This window comes from Phaethon lepturus, unplaced genomic scaffold, assembly GCF_000687285.1.
Source record: "Phaethon lepturus isolate BGI_N335 unplaced genomic scaffold, ASM68728v1 scaffold5007, whole genome shotgun sequence".
In the NCBI taxonomy this organism is placed as follows: domain Eukaryota; kingdom Metazoa; phylum Chordata; class Aves; order Phaethontiformes; family Phaethontidae; genus Phaethon; species Phaethon lepturus.
In genome coordinates, this window is record NW_010549672.1 from 14,598 (window position 1) to 28,068 (window position 13,471).

General features: G+C 36.7%; 1 protein-coding gene across 1 annotated transcript in view; it reads left to right on the forward strand.

Annotated features, from left to right (window-relative positions):
- The window catches only part of PTPRC (protein tyrosine phosphatase, receptor type, C), a 27,059-nt gene extending 13,792 nt beyond the window's left edge, over positions 1–13,267 (forward strand). The window contains exons 12-28 of the mRNA XM_010290318.1: positions 475–506; positions 1,662–1,777; positions 2,323–2,413; positions 2,510–2,586; positions 2,816–2,852; positions 3,294–3,391; positions 4,353–4,478; positions 6,377–6,534; positions 7,004–7,139; positions 7,834–7,983; positions 8,425–8,515; positions 8,870–9,003; positions 9,963–10,097; positions 10,412–10,534; positions 10,954–11,132; positions 11,806–11,941; positions 12,737–13,267. Coding sequence (XP_010288620.1) covers positions 475–506; positions 1,662–1,777; positions 2,323–2,413; positions 2,510–2,586; positions 2,816–2,852; positions 3,294–3,391; positions 4,353–4,478; positions 6,377–6,534; positions 7,004–7,139; positions 7,834–7,983; positions 8,425–8,515; positions 8,870–9,003; positions 9,963–10,097; positions 10,412–10,534; positions 10,954–11,132; positions 11,806–11,941; positions 12,737–13,009 — 2,092 coding nt within the window. The 3' untranslated portion in view covers positions 13,010–13,267. The remainder of the gene's footprint in view (positions 1–474; positions 507–1,661; positions 1,778–2,322; positions 2,414–2,509; positions 2,587–2,815; positions 2,853–3,293; positions 3,392–4,352; positions 4,479–6,376; positions 6,535–7,003; positions 7,140–7,833; positions 7,984–8,424; positions 8,516–8,869; positions 9,004–9,962; positions 10,098–10,411; positions 10,535–10,953; positions 11,133–11,805; positions 11,942–12,736) is intronic.
- Positions 13,268–13,471: the final 204 nt, after the last annotated feature.

Consider the following 13,471-nt stretch of genomic DNA (forward strand, 5'->3'; position numbering starts at 1 on the left):
TGCTCAGATGTGAACTGTTACACTTAGGGAAGCAAAACTAACTTATGCTTGTACAACTCCAGAAAGTCTGGCTTGTTCTTGGCTACTTAGCATTTAAACTTAATTTAATTATATTTTTTGTATGTGTTAGTTTTTGTCACTTATGTAGCAAGAGAAACAAAGATGGTGTGAGTAGTAACTCCAATGAAGAAATTAAAGACACCACAGGTGATATGGACAAAATTATGCAAGCAGTAAAGCTGTTTGATGTGGTTCCTTTGTTTTTCCCCCTCAATAGTGCTCAGGGTAGGAAGGCAAGGATCCCAACCACCTGTAAGTCCCAGTGTAGCACTCTTGTTTCACAAAGAGCTTGTAATGTGGTGTGCTGGTTATGAACAGTCTTGGTGTTCACATACAAAACTGCTTTTATTTAACTAATTATCATATATATGTCTTACTAGTCAAAGCTTTTACAGATGCTTTTGCTTCTTACAGCAATTCTTCTGAAGGTGTGAACCTCGTGGCAGGTGAGTATCTTTATATATCTAGCAAATGGAAATAAAATGCTGCCACCTTTGCATCATTTACATTCTAGTTTGTATACATAGACTACAGATATCGACTAGATAAGACCTCATTTGGAGAAAAAAAAAGTCAGTAAATACATAGCAGAAGTATTTACACTTAAACGAAATGAAAGTTTATTGCTGTTTGAAAAACTCTTATTTATTATTTAATTACAAATCCAATTTTGTTATCTCAGACAATGGTTGTGGTATGTTTAACCCTGAGAGTAAGCCCAAAATCAAATACAGCTTCAACCAGAATTTCCCTTTCCTGTGCACCTTTTTGAAAGCAAGAAGTTAAATATAAGTTCTTTACTGCAAAATTCTGAAGGCTTTCAAATCCCAAAGACTGAAACCAAAGACTATGTGCAACTTCTTGCACAAGATTTCAAAGCCTATGAAGAAAGACAGAATTGGTCAATACCAGAAAGCTTCAATAAAAAAATAATTTATGACATTCAAGCCCACCGAAATTAACTACATTGAATGGAAAGTAATACTGTGTTGATATTCAAATCCATTTGCTTAGACACATGGTTCTTTAAAAAATATATATTTTCAATGTAAATGAAAAATAAATAAATGTCTAGTTAGAGATGTTAAAACTTTTTGAATCATTACTTTATCGTTAAAGATGATATTACAGATAATTGCAACTCAGAAAATATGTTAGAGAAAATCTGTAAAATTAGGCAGTACATGTTGTTACATTTGTAGGTTGTTTGCACAGTAATCCATTTTACCACTGACGACAAATGATCAGAATTGAAGTAGAGGGCAAAACCTATTGTGGGTGTTGGTGCTGTTGCTGTGACATGAATGTGGCAATCGCCACTTTGTACAAAAGCTCTGTTAATGCAACATCCCTGCACGTAGCCTCCTCCTGAGGTGTCTCCAGTCAGGTGGTATGCTGAACAAGTTCTGTTATTCCCAGGGCCTGTTTGCTCACAGCAGGCTCAGACAACACCTTTTTTTTTTTTTAAATAAACATGCTTAGTTAAAATAAAGAGGTTTGTCCTTTTGTTAATTTGTCTGACAATTCAAGAATCACATTTACTGAAATGTAATTTACATTTTCAAAGTCATTAACGACAAATGTTCAATGCATTTACACAGTTAAAGATGATGACAGGCAACTTCTGAACATAGAGCCAATACCTTCGGAGCAATTGCTGGACATGTACAAGAGGAAGATTGCTGATGAAGGAAGACTTTTCTTGGATGAATTTCAGGTTTGTCATTGGCTCAAAATATATCACAGATTTGTAGGCAGGTGGTTGGAAGAATTCTGTTCAAGAGCATGTATATGCAGAGTATATGCACTGGTTATAAATAAAAAATAAGAATCTAGAAAATTGAGTTAATTCTCATCTAAGGTCAAACAGGCTTCAGTTAATTTTGTTACCAAGCTCTCCTCATTATAAAATGATGGTACTTCTTTTTCCCCTTAAGGTGTTTTTCATCACAAGTATAAAATACACAGTCTAAATACTTCTCATTCTAAAGTACCTTTTAATGCATATTTTTAATACTTTCTTTTACTGAATAGCCATGGGGATATAAATAATATATAACTGTGGAGATATATATTCTTTATTTTTAGATAAAAGAAATTTGTTTATTTTCGATGTAAGAAATACATGAAGTAGTATCGTATGAAACAGAATGTTATCTTCCAGACTCAGTAGTACAAAATTTCTTCCATATACATTTGGCTGTAAGTAGAAGGTATTTTAAATACACGCTTATCTAATAAAAGAAACATTGTATTTTACAGAGTATTCCTAGAGTTTTCAATAAATTTTCAATAAAGGAGGCCAAAAAAAGCCATAATCAGAACAAAAACCGTTACATTGATATCCTTCCATGTGAGTATTTGTTTCAATTTTTGCATGTTTAATAAATATTTGTTTTCTCAATGCCTTGAGATAATATAATTATTTTGTTTTAAATGCTTTAAACAGATGATCATAATCGTGTTGAGCTCTCTGAGATCCCAGGAGACCCAGGATCAGACTATATTAATGCAAGTTATATTGATGTAAGTGACTTCTACTTAAACAAAGTCTTAGGCACTCTTGAAGAAATTCTGTAGTCTGTATATTTCATGCACCAAACACCTTTGAGGATTTCCATGTGTGTTCTTTCCATTGTTATAATGTATTTGGTATTATTGGACTGTTGCATATTGAATTTATTTTTAAAGTTGCAAATCTTTTAAATTGTTCATGCTTCCTTTCTAAAAGTTGATAACATTGTACTTTTTATAGGGCTTCAAAGAACCAAGAAAATACATTGCTGCACAAGGTAATTTTTAACCTTAAAAGAATATGCTTTCTTTATTCACCCATTTTTTGTTGGAGAGTAGTAAAAAAGTATTAGTAAATTTAATGAAAAATTGAAAATCTGACATTTTGAAATTTAATGTGAAAAAGTTGCCAATGAGCTTTTGCTTAGGGAATTCCGTGAGGATGAATAAATTGTACTTCAAAGGCAGATTTATCATGTTGTAGAATTTTACACCAAAAGATTCCAGATTTCACAGCTATGCACTAAGGATATATACATGAGCCTTTTAAAATGTTGTAGCCTAATGGCAGCAGTCATAATGAAATCAAGTGTTTGGGTATTTTTTTGTGTGATCTCTGGTTAGCTTTTCAGACTGCATGGCTAAGCATGTCAAGAAGGCAAGTGTTTTTTCATGTAACTGCACTCTTTGAAAAACTCCATTAAAATATCTCCTGCTAGGTCCCAAGGATGAAACCACAGATGATTTCTGGAGAATGATCTGGGAACAGAAGGCAACAATTATTGTCATGGTGACTCGCTGTGAGGAAGGAAAGAGGGTGAGAAATATCCATCCATCCATCCATCCATCCATCCATCCATCCATCCATCCATCCATCCATCCTTCTTTTGTCTGAAAACAGAATGGGTTGCTGTGCTGTGGAGAATTACATTTTCTTCTTGATACTTTGTTTTTGTTCTCTGCTGTTCTCTTGCTGTGGCAGAACGTATGAGGGAAAACATGCCAAAACACTGTTGCTTTATGGAATTACCTGTCTTACCAGAAAACGTCACTTTAGTCACAGCTGTAAGTAGCAGAGGGTGAGCTTCCATATTACAGCTCATAAATCCAGAAAAGGGCTCAAGGTAGAACTCTAGCTCCTCACAGACCTATCATAAAAGGTATGGTTTGTATATTTTCTCCTATGATCTTCTGATATCCTGGCAATGCCCTCAGTAAATCCTAGACAGAGTATTTTTTTGTCTTTGCCCTTCCTTTAACTGGAAGGTTGGGTGCTTCTGGCTTGCTTTTGTTCCTTATTCCAGGTACAGCAGGAAGAAGGGGAATCGCTGTTTGAGCTGCTTTTAAAGATGAAAAAGTTGGCAGCATGCAGATTTACAGCATCCCCAAGTTGATGTTATAGGCAGGCAGGAGCAATGTCCCTGAAGACTGAAAAAGAAGCCGTAGAAGTAGCTGCAAACTTTTCTACAGCCTTCAGGCAACGGCAACAGTAGCCATTCACATTTTCAACTAGTGTACAGGATTTTTTCCCCACTTTATGTTCCAAGTTAAGTTCCAGGGGCATAAACTTCAGGTCAGAGACCTGAATTGTTGGATATTTGGAATTATTTATCACAGACATCCTAAGCAGTGACAGCCTTTCCAGGAGAGGAAAAGACGTGTGAGAAGTTCGAAAAACTATAATGAGTTGCTGTCTATTTTAAATCAGACTTACTTCTAGCTCTCAGTGCTCTGCCACTTCGCTGTTGTGCGGCTCACCTAACCTCATATCTTCATAGAACAAATGTGCCCAGTATTGGCCATCAATGGAGGATGGCTCTGCAACGTATGGGGACATCATTGTGAAGATCAATGAAAGTAAAACATGTCCAGACTACGTCATTCAGAAACTACACATCACAAATGTAAGTTGATTCAAAAGTGTAAGGCTGACTGGAATTGGAGTGTCTGTTTGGAGTCAGTAGGTATTGTTGAAAGATCCTTTTAAGAGGAGTCAGCTATCAATGAAAGACGCTCTACTGTTTTTCGCTAAGCAACATATAGTTTAAGAGAAAATCTAATTCTTAGATGGAGGTGTCATTCCTTACAAGAAATATGAGTTAGACATGTATTTCCCAACTTAAAAATGTATTTTCCTTAGTACTCTGGAATCTACATTTAATGTGCTGTTAAATATGGAAAACATACTCTTCTGTGGTTTCCTTAGATATTTTAGCTTGTTTTTTAACACAGAAATTTTACTGGCTTATGTGTACCTCACTATACCCTTCTGCAAGTAAAATCAGTGTGACTCATAGGGCACCATTGTCTACCCTTGTGATAATTGTACGGTGAGACATTTACAAATTCTGGTAATCTCAAGTGGATTTATAAACATAAGTGTTTTAAAATTACCATTTGGCTAGTGTAGAATCACTAAGGCTGGTTAATTGCTCTCTTTTATACATCTGAAATCACATTAGTTGCTGTCTCTGTAATTGAGAACACAATTTGCCAGCTAAGGCTAAATGTTCCTCTCAGGCCTTTTGCGAAAATATTTCAGTGAGGGTAAATGGAGCATAAGTCATAGCTAAAAGCATTAAGACTCAAAGAGTAAATCTGCTGACAGATCTTCAGCAAAATAGCCAAGCAACAGACTCTACTCATCTTGATCCATGATTACAGCTGGAAATTCCTATTCTGCTGTCTCATGTTGCATTAAAATTTGCTCAGGAACTGGTCTGATTACAAGAAAGTTATAAGTTAGTTTGAAGATAGTGAGAATATCGGGATGTTAAGAATTAACTATTAACAAAGACATCGCTCTGTGACTAGAACAATCTGACATTAGAAATGAGATAGTGCTGCATGTTGAGGACTGATATTTTTAGAGCTGTCTGCTCTCCGTTCTGCTGACATCATATTAATATAGATAAAACTGATATTTGTTGTGGAATTTAAGAGTGGCCCCTGGCAAGAAAGTGGAAACTTCTGCAGTTCTGGTGGAATAGTGATGTATAATTACTGAAACAATGGAGAACAACTGCATGAATAACTGTGCCACAGCTGGATAATTCAACTTTGAGTAAGAATTTGGGGGGGAATTACTGGGGAAATGCCCATATAGCCATAGTAAATCTTGGCCAGTAAAAGAATGCCATGAAGATGTCTTTCTCATTTTGCTTTATAATCGTCGTTATCAAAATGTATGTCCTCTCTTTTAATCTAGCAGCAACATATGAAAGTAAGACTCAAGACTTGACATGTTTTAAGCTTTAATCAGGTAACTTAAGAAAGTCAGTCTCATTGAAAATTACAGGTTTTCTTGTATCTACTTCTAAATGGTAGAAGTCTGGGTTACAGTTTAAATTTCTTTTTTTAATCTGTTGTACCCTTGGCAGGCTACTCCTAGGAGACATAAGAGAATTGCCAACCTGTACCCCTTGAAGGAAGCAGGGTTATACACTGACCAAGTTGTTTATGAATAGAGTAGGGAGACATACTGTACTCTGGATCATAGGCTAACCTGAGAAAAAAGTATTTTTAGCAACACTTTGAACCTCCTGCTTGTCCTCTGTTGGAGTCACTGTGTATTCCTGATTCACAGATTTTTTAAAATTGAAATTGAATATGTAAAGTGTTGTAACCTGAGAGACCATTGGGATTACAACATTACAGCACACTGAAATGTCTGTTTCAACATTTGATGACTGTTGCCCTTATTTTTCTTCTGCTTTGTATATCTGCACTTGATTTTGCCTTTGTATCTCTCTCTCTCTCTCTCTCTCTCTCAAAAAACCCCCACACACTTCACTTTGTCTAGGGAAGAGAAAGGACAGCTGGAAGAGATGTCACTCATATTCAGTTCACAAGCTGGCCAGACCATGGAGTTCCTGAGGATCCGCATCTCCTTCTCAAACTCCGACGCAGAGTTAATGCTCTCAGCAACTTTTTTAGTGGCCCAATAGTGGTTCATTGCAGGTAAATATATATTAATTTTTAAAAATTCTGTTAATGTTAAAAGAACGTAAAGTTATTCAGAAAAGGGAGCTAGCAACGGTATTGGGCTGATCCCAAATTTTGTGACTTGATTGAGAGTGAGGCACCCAAAGATGCATAAAAAGGCTGTTTTTCTGAAGGATATTCAGGTCAATAAAATCTGAGGATACATAGACTTTTGAATTTTTGGAAAGCAAACAGATAAATATCAGGCTACTTTGGCTATACGCACCACATTCGGCAACACTGGCCTTACTTTCATTGAAAGATATTTAAAATACAAAGTCACCATTGTTTGTGTTGGCAATTAATTTACAGCAAGAACTGTTTTCAGTTGCTTCATATCCCATTGCTACACATTTTCACTTTCGTGCTCTGACTGCTCCTCTCTCAGAGTGGGACCGGGAGATGACATTCCCTCTCAATAACCAAATCCCTTTGTGCTTTGCAGTGCCGGTGTTGGACGCACTGGGACATATATAGGAATTGATGCCATGCTGGAAGGGCTGGACGCAGAAGGCAGAGTGGATGTTTATGGCTATGTGGTGAAGCTGCGTCGGCAGCGGTGCCTCATGGTTCAAGTAGAGGTATCTTGCTAAAACTCCTGTCACTTAGAATTCTCCTTTGCTTCGTCAGTATTTCTCAGAAGTGTGCTGCTCAGTCTTGGGTACTGCTACAGTTCAGTTGAAGTTGTGCATAGAAAATATAGCTCTTAAAAATATTGAGAGAGAGAAAAACTTCCAACAGTTTTTCAGTTTTAGAAATTTCAACTAAAGTTTAGGCTTTAAAAAAAGGAGCCAAGAAGAACATTTTAGATTTGATAATCCAGTTTTTGGTGTACAATTCACAAATACAAAATTGAGCTTGCATAGTCAAACTTAATTTTCAAATTCTAAAAACTGTCTGTCTGGGTGGGATTTTCAGTTGAGTTGAGAGTACAACAAAAGTTACGGACAGATGCAATGCATGTGTTTAACTTAAACATTTTGCAGATCTTTCAAATCTCAATTGCATATTTCTTGAATGACATTACATTTATTTGCAGAACAATTTTCATCCAACACACTAAATACGCTCCAAAATGTCTAATTTGGAAGTCCCTGTGATTTTTAATAGTTGTATTTAATGTCTATTTGATGTTAATGCTTAATATTATTAACACTAATAATATCATGGGAGGAATAGTTTCTTATAATGGTTTTTAAAAGTGATGTTTGTGTTTTGGGTTTTTTTTATTCTTTAATAACTTCATTTTTAAACCCTTCAACTGGGACACGCCAGTCACAGTACATCCTTATCCATCAAGCACTAGTGGAATACAATCAGTATGGAGAAACAGAGGTCAGTCTCTCAGAACTGCATTCCTATCTTAACAATCTGAAAAGAAAAGATCCTCCAAGTGATCCTTCTCTGCTGGAGGCAGAGTTTCAGGTAAATAAGCATTGCATTCTGGTGCCCTTACCTCCCACTTACTTTAGAAAGTGCCTTGCACAATAGTAATGAGAGAGAGATACCATACATAATAGATCACTTCTGTGCTATTTTATTGCTCTGGCACAAAAACAGGTTTTTTTATCTTCATGAAAAAAGCTGTAAATTAATGAGATTTTATTCCTGCTTTTGATGTTAATGTTTTTAACAAAGATGGGGAGCATAGAATGATTACTTGTGGCTATGTGCATGATTTCCTGTGCCGTTGTACATGGTATAGCAGGCATTTTTAAACTATAGTCCAGATGTGACCAAAGTTTAAAGAATTAAAGTAAGAAGCGAGGCACTGGCAGATGAAGACTGGGTGTCGGTGTCCAGAGGGGACAATCATCCCAGGATCCATTTCAATCAAGCATAATACCAAACATCCTCTTTCTTTAGAGATTACCTTCCTATAAGGGGTGGCGGACACAGAACACTGGGAATCGTGAGGAAAATAAAAGCAAAAATAGGAATGCTAACATAATTCCATGTAAGTATTATCCATGAACCTTCTCTTAGTTTCTTTATCTTCTGTAAGAAAACCTACTAAATTTTGAAAAAATTAGGACAGTAAATTGTCTTACTGAGATGTATGGGATTGATTATTTTTCTCAACACTGTTAGAAAGTTCTCATAGTGTTTTAAAAAAGAAGAGATGAATTTTTAAAAATGTGAATTATTGGGAGTGTTTATTTCAAATACAGTGGCCTTTGTTCTGCAGTCTGTTGTGAAAGGACTAGCCTTTTTCTATCCATTTCTGCCCCCTGCACGTGCAGGGACAGCCCCCTCTAATGCTATACCCGAGCAGCAGTGTGGCGTGACGGTGACACTTTGTCTCATGCAGATGACTTTAACCGAGTGCCGATCAGGTACGAAGATGAATGCAGTAAGGAGGGTGAACGCGATTCAGATGATTCCTCAGATGAGGACAGTGACTGTGAGGAATCAAGCAAATATATCAATGCTTCATTCATAACTGTATGTATTTAGAGGATCCACTATAAATATTTTAGCAGCTTTCAGCTAAAACTAGATTCTAGTTTGAGCTCCTACTTTCTTATTGGCTTCATAAATAGAATAGGATTTACCTGAATAAAGGAGAAAGTTCTGACAGTCGATTGGCAAAACCATTTATAGTTTTATTCATCGAAATCCTCTACATTTTGCTGCAGTAATAAGATGAATCTTTTTCCCTTATGTGGTCTTAGACTGTTGCACTCTCAAATAGTAAGACTAAACATGGAATCACTTTTTTTTTGCGTGCGCATGTATGTGTTATGTTTAAAACCACTAGCTTTCAGACTGGCCTCATGAGAACATGTATTTCTATTAGTGGGCATCTGCCTATGTACAAGTTGATCCATATTAATATTTCCCCTGTTAGTGAAATATGAGTATAGTTATTCACGTATACAAAACCCTACTAATGAAAATTGGGGCCATCAGTTTTTTGGTATCATATAAACCTCCAATAGAAGGAGAACACTTTAAAATGCTGCACATTTAGGATATCTGTTCAGAATAAATGTATTTTTACTTGTGGGTAGCTCAGTGTGAACTGACTGGTGCATCAACTTTGTGTGGTATAAACTCAATTTCTTAGTGGTCAAATTAAACAGCTGTGTAGATTTAAAAGTTTTAGCCCTTAAAAATACGCTATGCAGAAAACAGCAGGGTGAGGTCTCACCCACTGCAGCATGAGTATATCATGTTGTCAGTCTGGAAGTGCTACTGTTATTGGGAGGACTTTAACGTCATTTGGCTTGTCAAATTCCTGTAAGACCACTGCCTACTGCAATAGGCATATTTTCCCTATAAACAAAACGGTTCATTAGTTTATTTCACTGCATATTTCTTTAAATGACAATCAGTTCTGTTGCTGGACAATCACATTTCAAATGAATTTAACAAAAAAATACTAACATATTCTTTTATAGGGTTACTGGGGTCCAAAAGCCATGATTGCAACACAGGCACCACTGCATGAAACTATCTCTGACTTCTGGCAAATGGTCTTCCAAAGAAAAGTCAAAGTCATTGTTATGCTGACGGAACTGAAAGAAGGAGATCAGGTGAGTGCATCATCTTCACGTGATGCATCCTCTATATGCAAAGAAAACACTGCACTGCATTCTCTCATTCCCTTCCTCCAGTTAAGCGTGTTTCAAAGGATGAGGAATTTGGATTTCTGTTATCATTTGTTCTATTATTTACCTTCTTAATTTACTTTCTAATTAATTTTTGAGGGGAATAGTGTGTAATGCCATATTTTAAAATACAATGACACTCCTACTATAAAGTCAATACTTTCTGTAAGTGCATGTGAAAGATAAAATAAAAGCAGGTTTGAATGATAAGCACTGACTTGTACTTTTATCCCTTTTAGGAACTCTGTGCACAGTACTGGGGAGAAGGAAAACAAACATACGATGGCATAGAGGTTCAAATGACAGATGTCAACTGTTGTTCTAGCTATACCATACGTGCATTTGATGTTACACATCTGAAGGTATAAGTTTCTTTACAAATTCCGAAAGGAAGTTTTAAATTTGTTTCCCTGTTATAAACTTAGCCTAAAGAAAGAGCAGGGACAGTTCCCAGTGCACTTACCTCCTGCTTTAAGAAATGGAAATATTTTTCACTTCCGGACTTGCAGCCAATCATGATAAATGCTATAAATTAACTCAAATTTCCCATTTAGTGAATTGCTGAGATGGTGGTAGTGGTGTCTCAGGAGGTCAGCTGCCTTTTGTACTTTGAGCAAAGCTTGGATGTCTACCTACCTCATATTCATGAGGTAGAACTCACATCACCATGCAGTTCCTCAGGAATATAATTTTTTTTTTTGTAAATCAGCTGCAATAGATGTACTACATGAATCTTTACTTTAACCTGAACATTGACTATATCTCCACTGCTGTTTTTCAGACGAAAGAAACACAGAAGGTGTATCAGTATCAGTATCACAAGTGGAGTGGCTTGGATATTCCAGAAAACTCCAAAGATTTAGTCAGCATGATTCTCAACCTTAAACAAAAAGTCCCAGCCAGACTAGTCACTGAGGACAACAGGAGTACCCGCAGTGTCCCGCTTGTCATCCACTGCCGGTGGGTCTGAATTCAGCACATACCTTAACCTAGTTGTAAGTTCTGGATATATGTAGCAACCACATTTTGGGATGCCTACCTTCTCCCACAAGCCTTTCCATGTGTCTGGAGGCTCAGCTCTCCCTAGAAGTTTCCTTGAGTTGCTCAAGCTTGACCTTTTTGATTGCAGTGCTGAAAAGTGAGCACATTTCTCTTTGGCAAGCATGGGTGTGGAGTAGGTGGTCAGAGCTAGCTGCTCTTACCTGGTACATATATTTTGGGAATAAATGCTAGGACAGAGTGCTCTTGTAGCATACTACTACTGAGGATCCATCAGAGCTTTTAGGTTCATCTCTTGCTGTGGTACCTATGCGCACTTTTTTAGGATTGTTTCCAAGAATAGCCTTGCATACCATCTAAAACAGAGGATAATCCTGCTAACAACTGTTGAGACTGAAGCCCCTAATGTCTCTCTTACCCTTTAAGTGGCCACCTGAGATCCAGGTAGCTTCTAGATAAACTATGTCTTGTGTGTGTCCTACAGATATTCTTAATTGTAACAATTTCAGTCCAGTGAGGTATGTTTTAGAAAAGAAATTAATTATGTAGACTTTGAAATAAATCTAATATTTAGTCAGAGGACTTGCTGATTTTACATTTTAAATTTACATGTATACTTTACATCATCTTCTAGTGATGGATCACAGCAGACTGGTGTATTTTGTGCTTTAATGACCCTCTTAGAAAGTGCAGAAATAGAAGAAGTAATAGATGTTTTCCAAGTAGTAAAAGCTCTTCGTCGCACCAGGCTGGGAGTGGTCTCCACCTTTGTAAGTAAATCTTATGAATTACCAGAAAAAATGGTGAGATTACTTACCATGGTCACTCATATCCTCCTAACCTTACGCATCATTTCTGATGAAATTCTAATCAGGACATTCACAGCCTGATTGTGAATCCCACTACCTGGGAATTGGCCGTTACTGTTAAGAATGAAGAAGTCTGAAAGATGGCCAGAGCTGCAATTCTGTAACACCTTTATGGAAGGGTGCATACTATAAAATTACAAATTGCATAAATTGATGTTTCTGCAGTTGCTTCAGGGATGTATGTGCACAGTGTCCATTAACTTCTACAGAGTTAGGCGGCTGACTGCATTTCACAGGCTAGCAGCCATCGACTTGTTTTATTTAAATCACTCCAGAGGAATTGTGTCCCTGTGGCACACACTGTGCATTTGCTAACAAACCAGACCTAGGTGTCATCGATATGGGGCAGGTTATTAGGTTCCTAGGCTCCTTACAATACGTGGTGTTTACAGCTTGGGGACTTTGTAAACCAAGAGGGTACTGAGTGACTCAACTTGAAACGCCTGATGCGGGCAGTTACAGAGACACTACATGCACATGAAATCAGAATAAACCACAGAAGCAGCACTCTGTAAGACAAAAGCTGTGGAAGCTGCTTCATATGCAGTCTTGCATATACTATAGAACTATATAATATATACTCTATAACTACATGTTACATTTCTAAAATTTAAGAAAACTTTTAAGAGTAAGAATGGGTTTGTCCTTGGGCTCTGAGCATGCCATTCATATTAACGTCTTCTCTTTATATTTAAGGAACATTACCAATTTCTGTATGACACCATTGCCAGTACCTACCCTCCACAGAATGGACAAATAAAGAAGAACAGCCAGCAGGAAGATAAAGTGGAATTTTGCAGTGAAGTAGAAAAAACAGATCAGGAAACTGATTTGATCACTATTGATCTTACCCCATCAATGCCAGAGGAAAATGAGCCTTCTGAAGTATGTGATGATTCTAAGGCTGCAGATAGCACTAAGGGAACAGAAAGCTCTACAAACGGCCCCACAACTCCAGTTCAAACTTAAAGGTTATACTAAAAAAAAGTGCTGTTGTGCAAAAAATCCTAAACAAAATAAGAAGTGTAAGATTTCTTCCTTTTCCCACTTTTTTTTTTAAAACATTTACTGTTTTATCAGTTTTTCAAAGGTATAAATTTAAAGAAATACTTGAAACTTGTAGAGAGTGGAAAAGAACTGTGAAAGTTTAATTTTTTGTGTAGATTTGCATTTAATACTTCTTCAGAAACCTTTTCACTATTTTTATACTTTTTTTAAAAAAATATGTACAGTGTAATACCATGCTGACCAGCAGGAAGGAAATTTTTTTACTTCTGTGACAAGGAGAAAAACAAATCAGAACAAGATTAGTGTGCTGCAAAAACAGGTCTGTCTTCAAAACTATTACAAAGTACATTAACCTAATTGGTAAGCACATATTCTAGCATTTCAGGAGTGCTGACCAAGCAGTGCTTTAATAATACTCTGTGG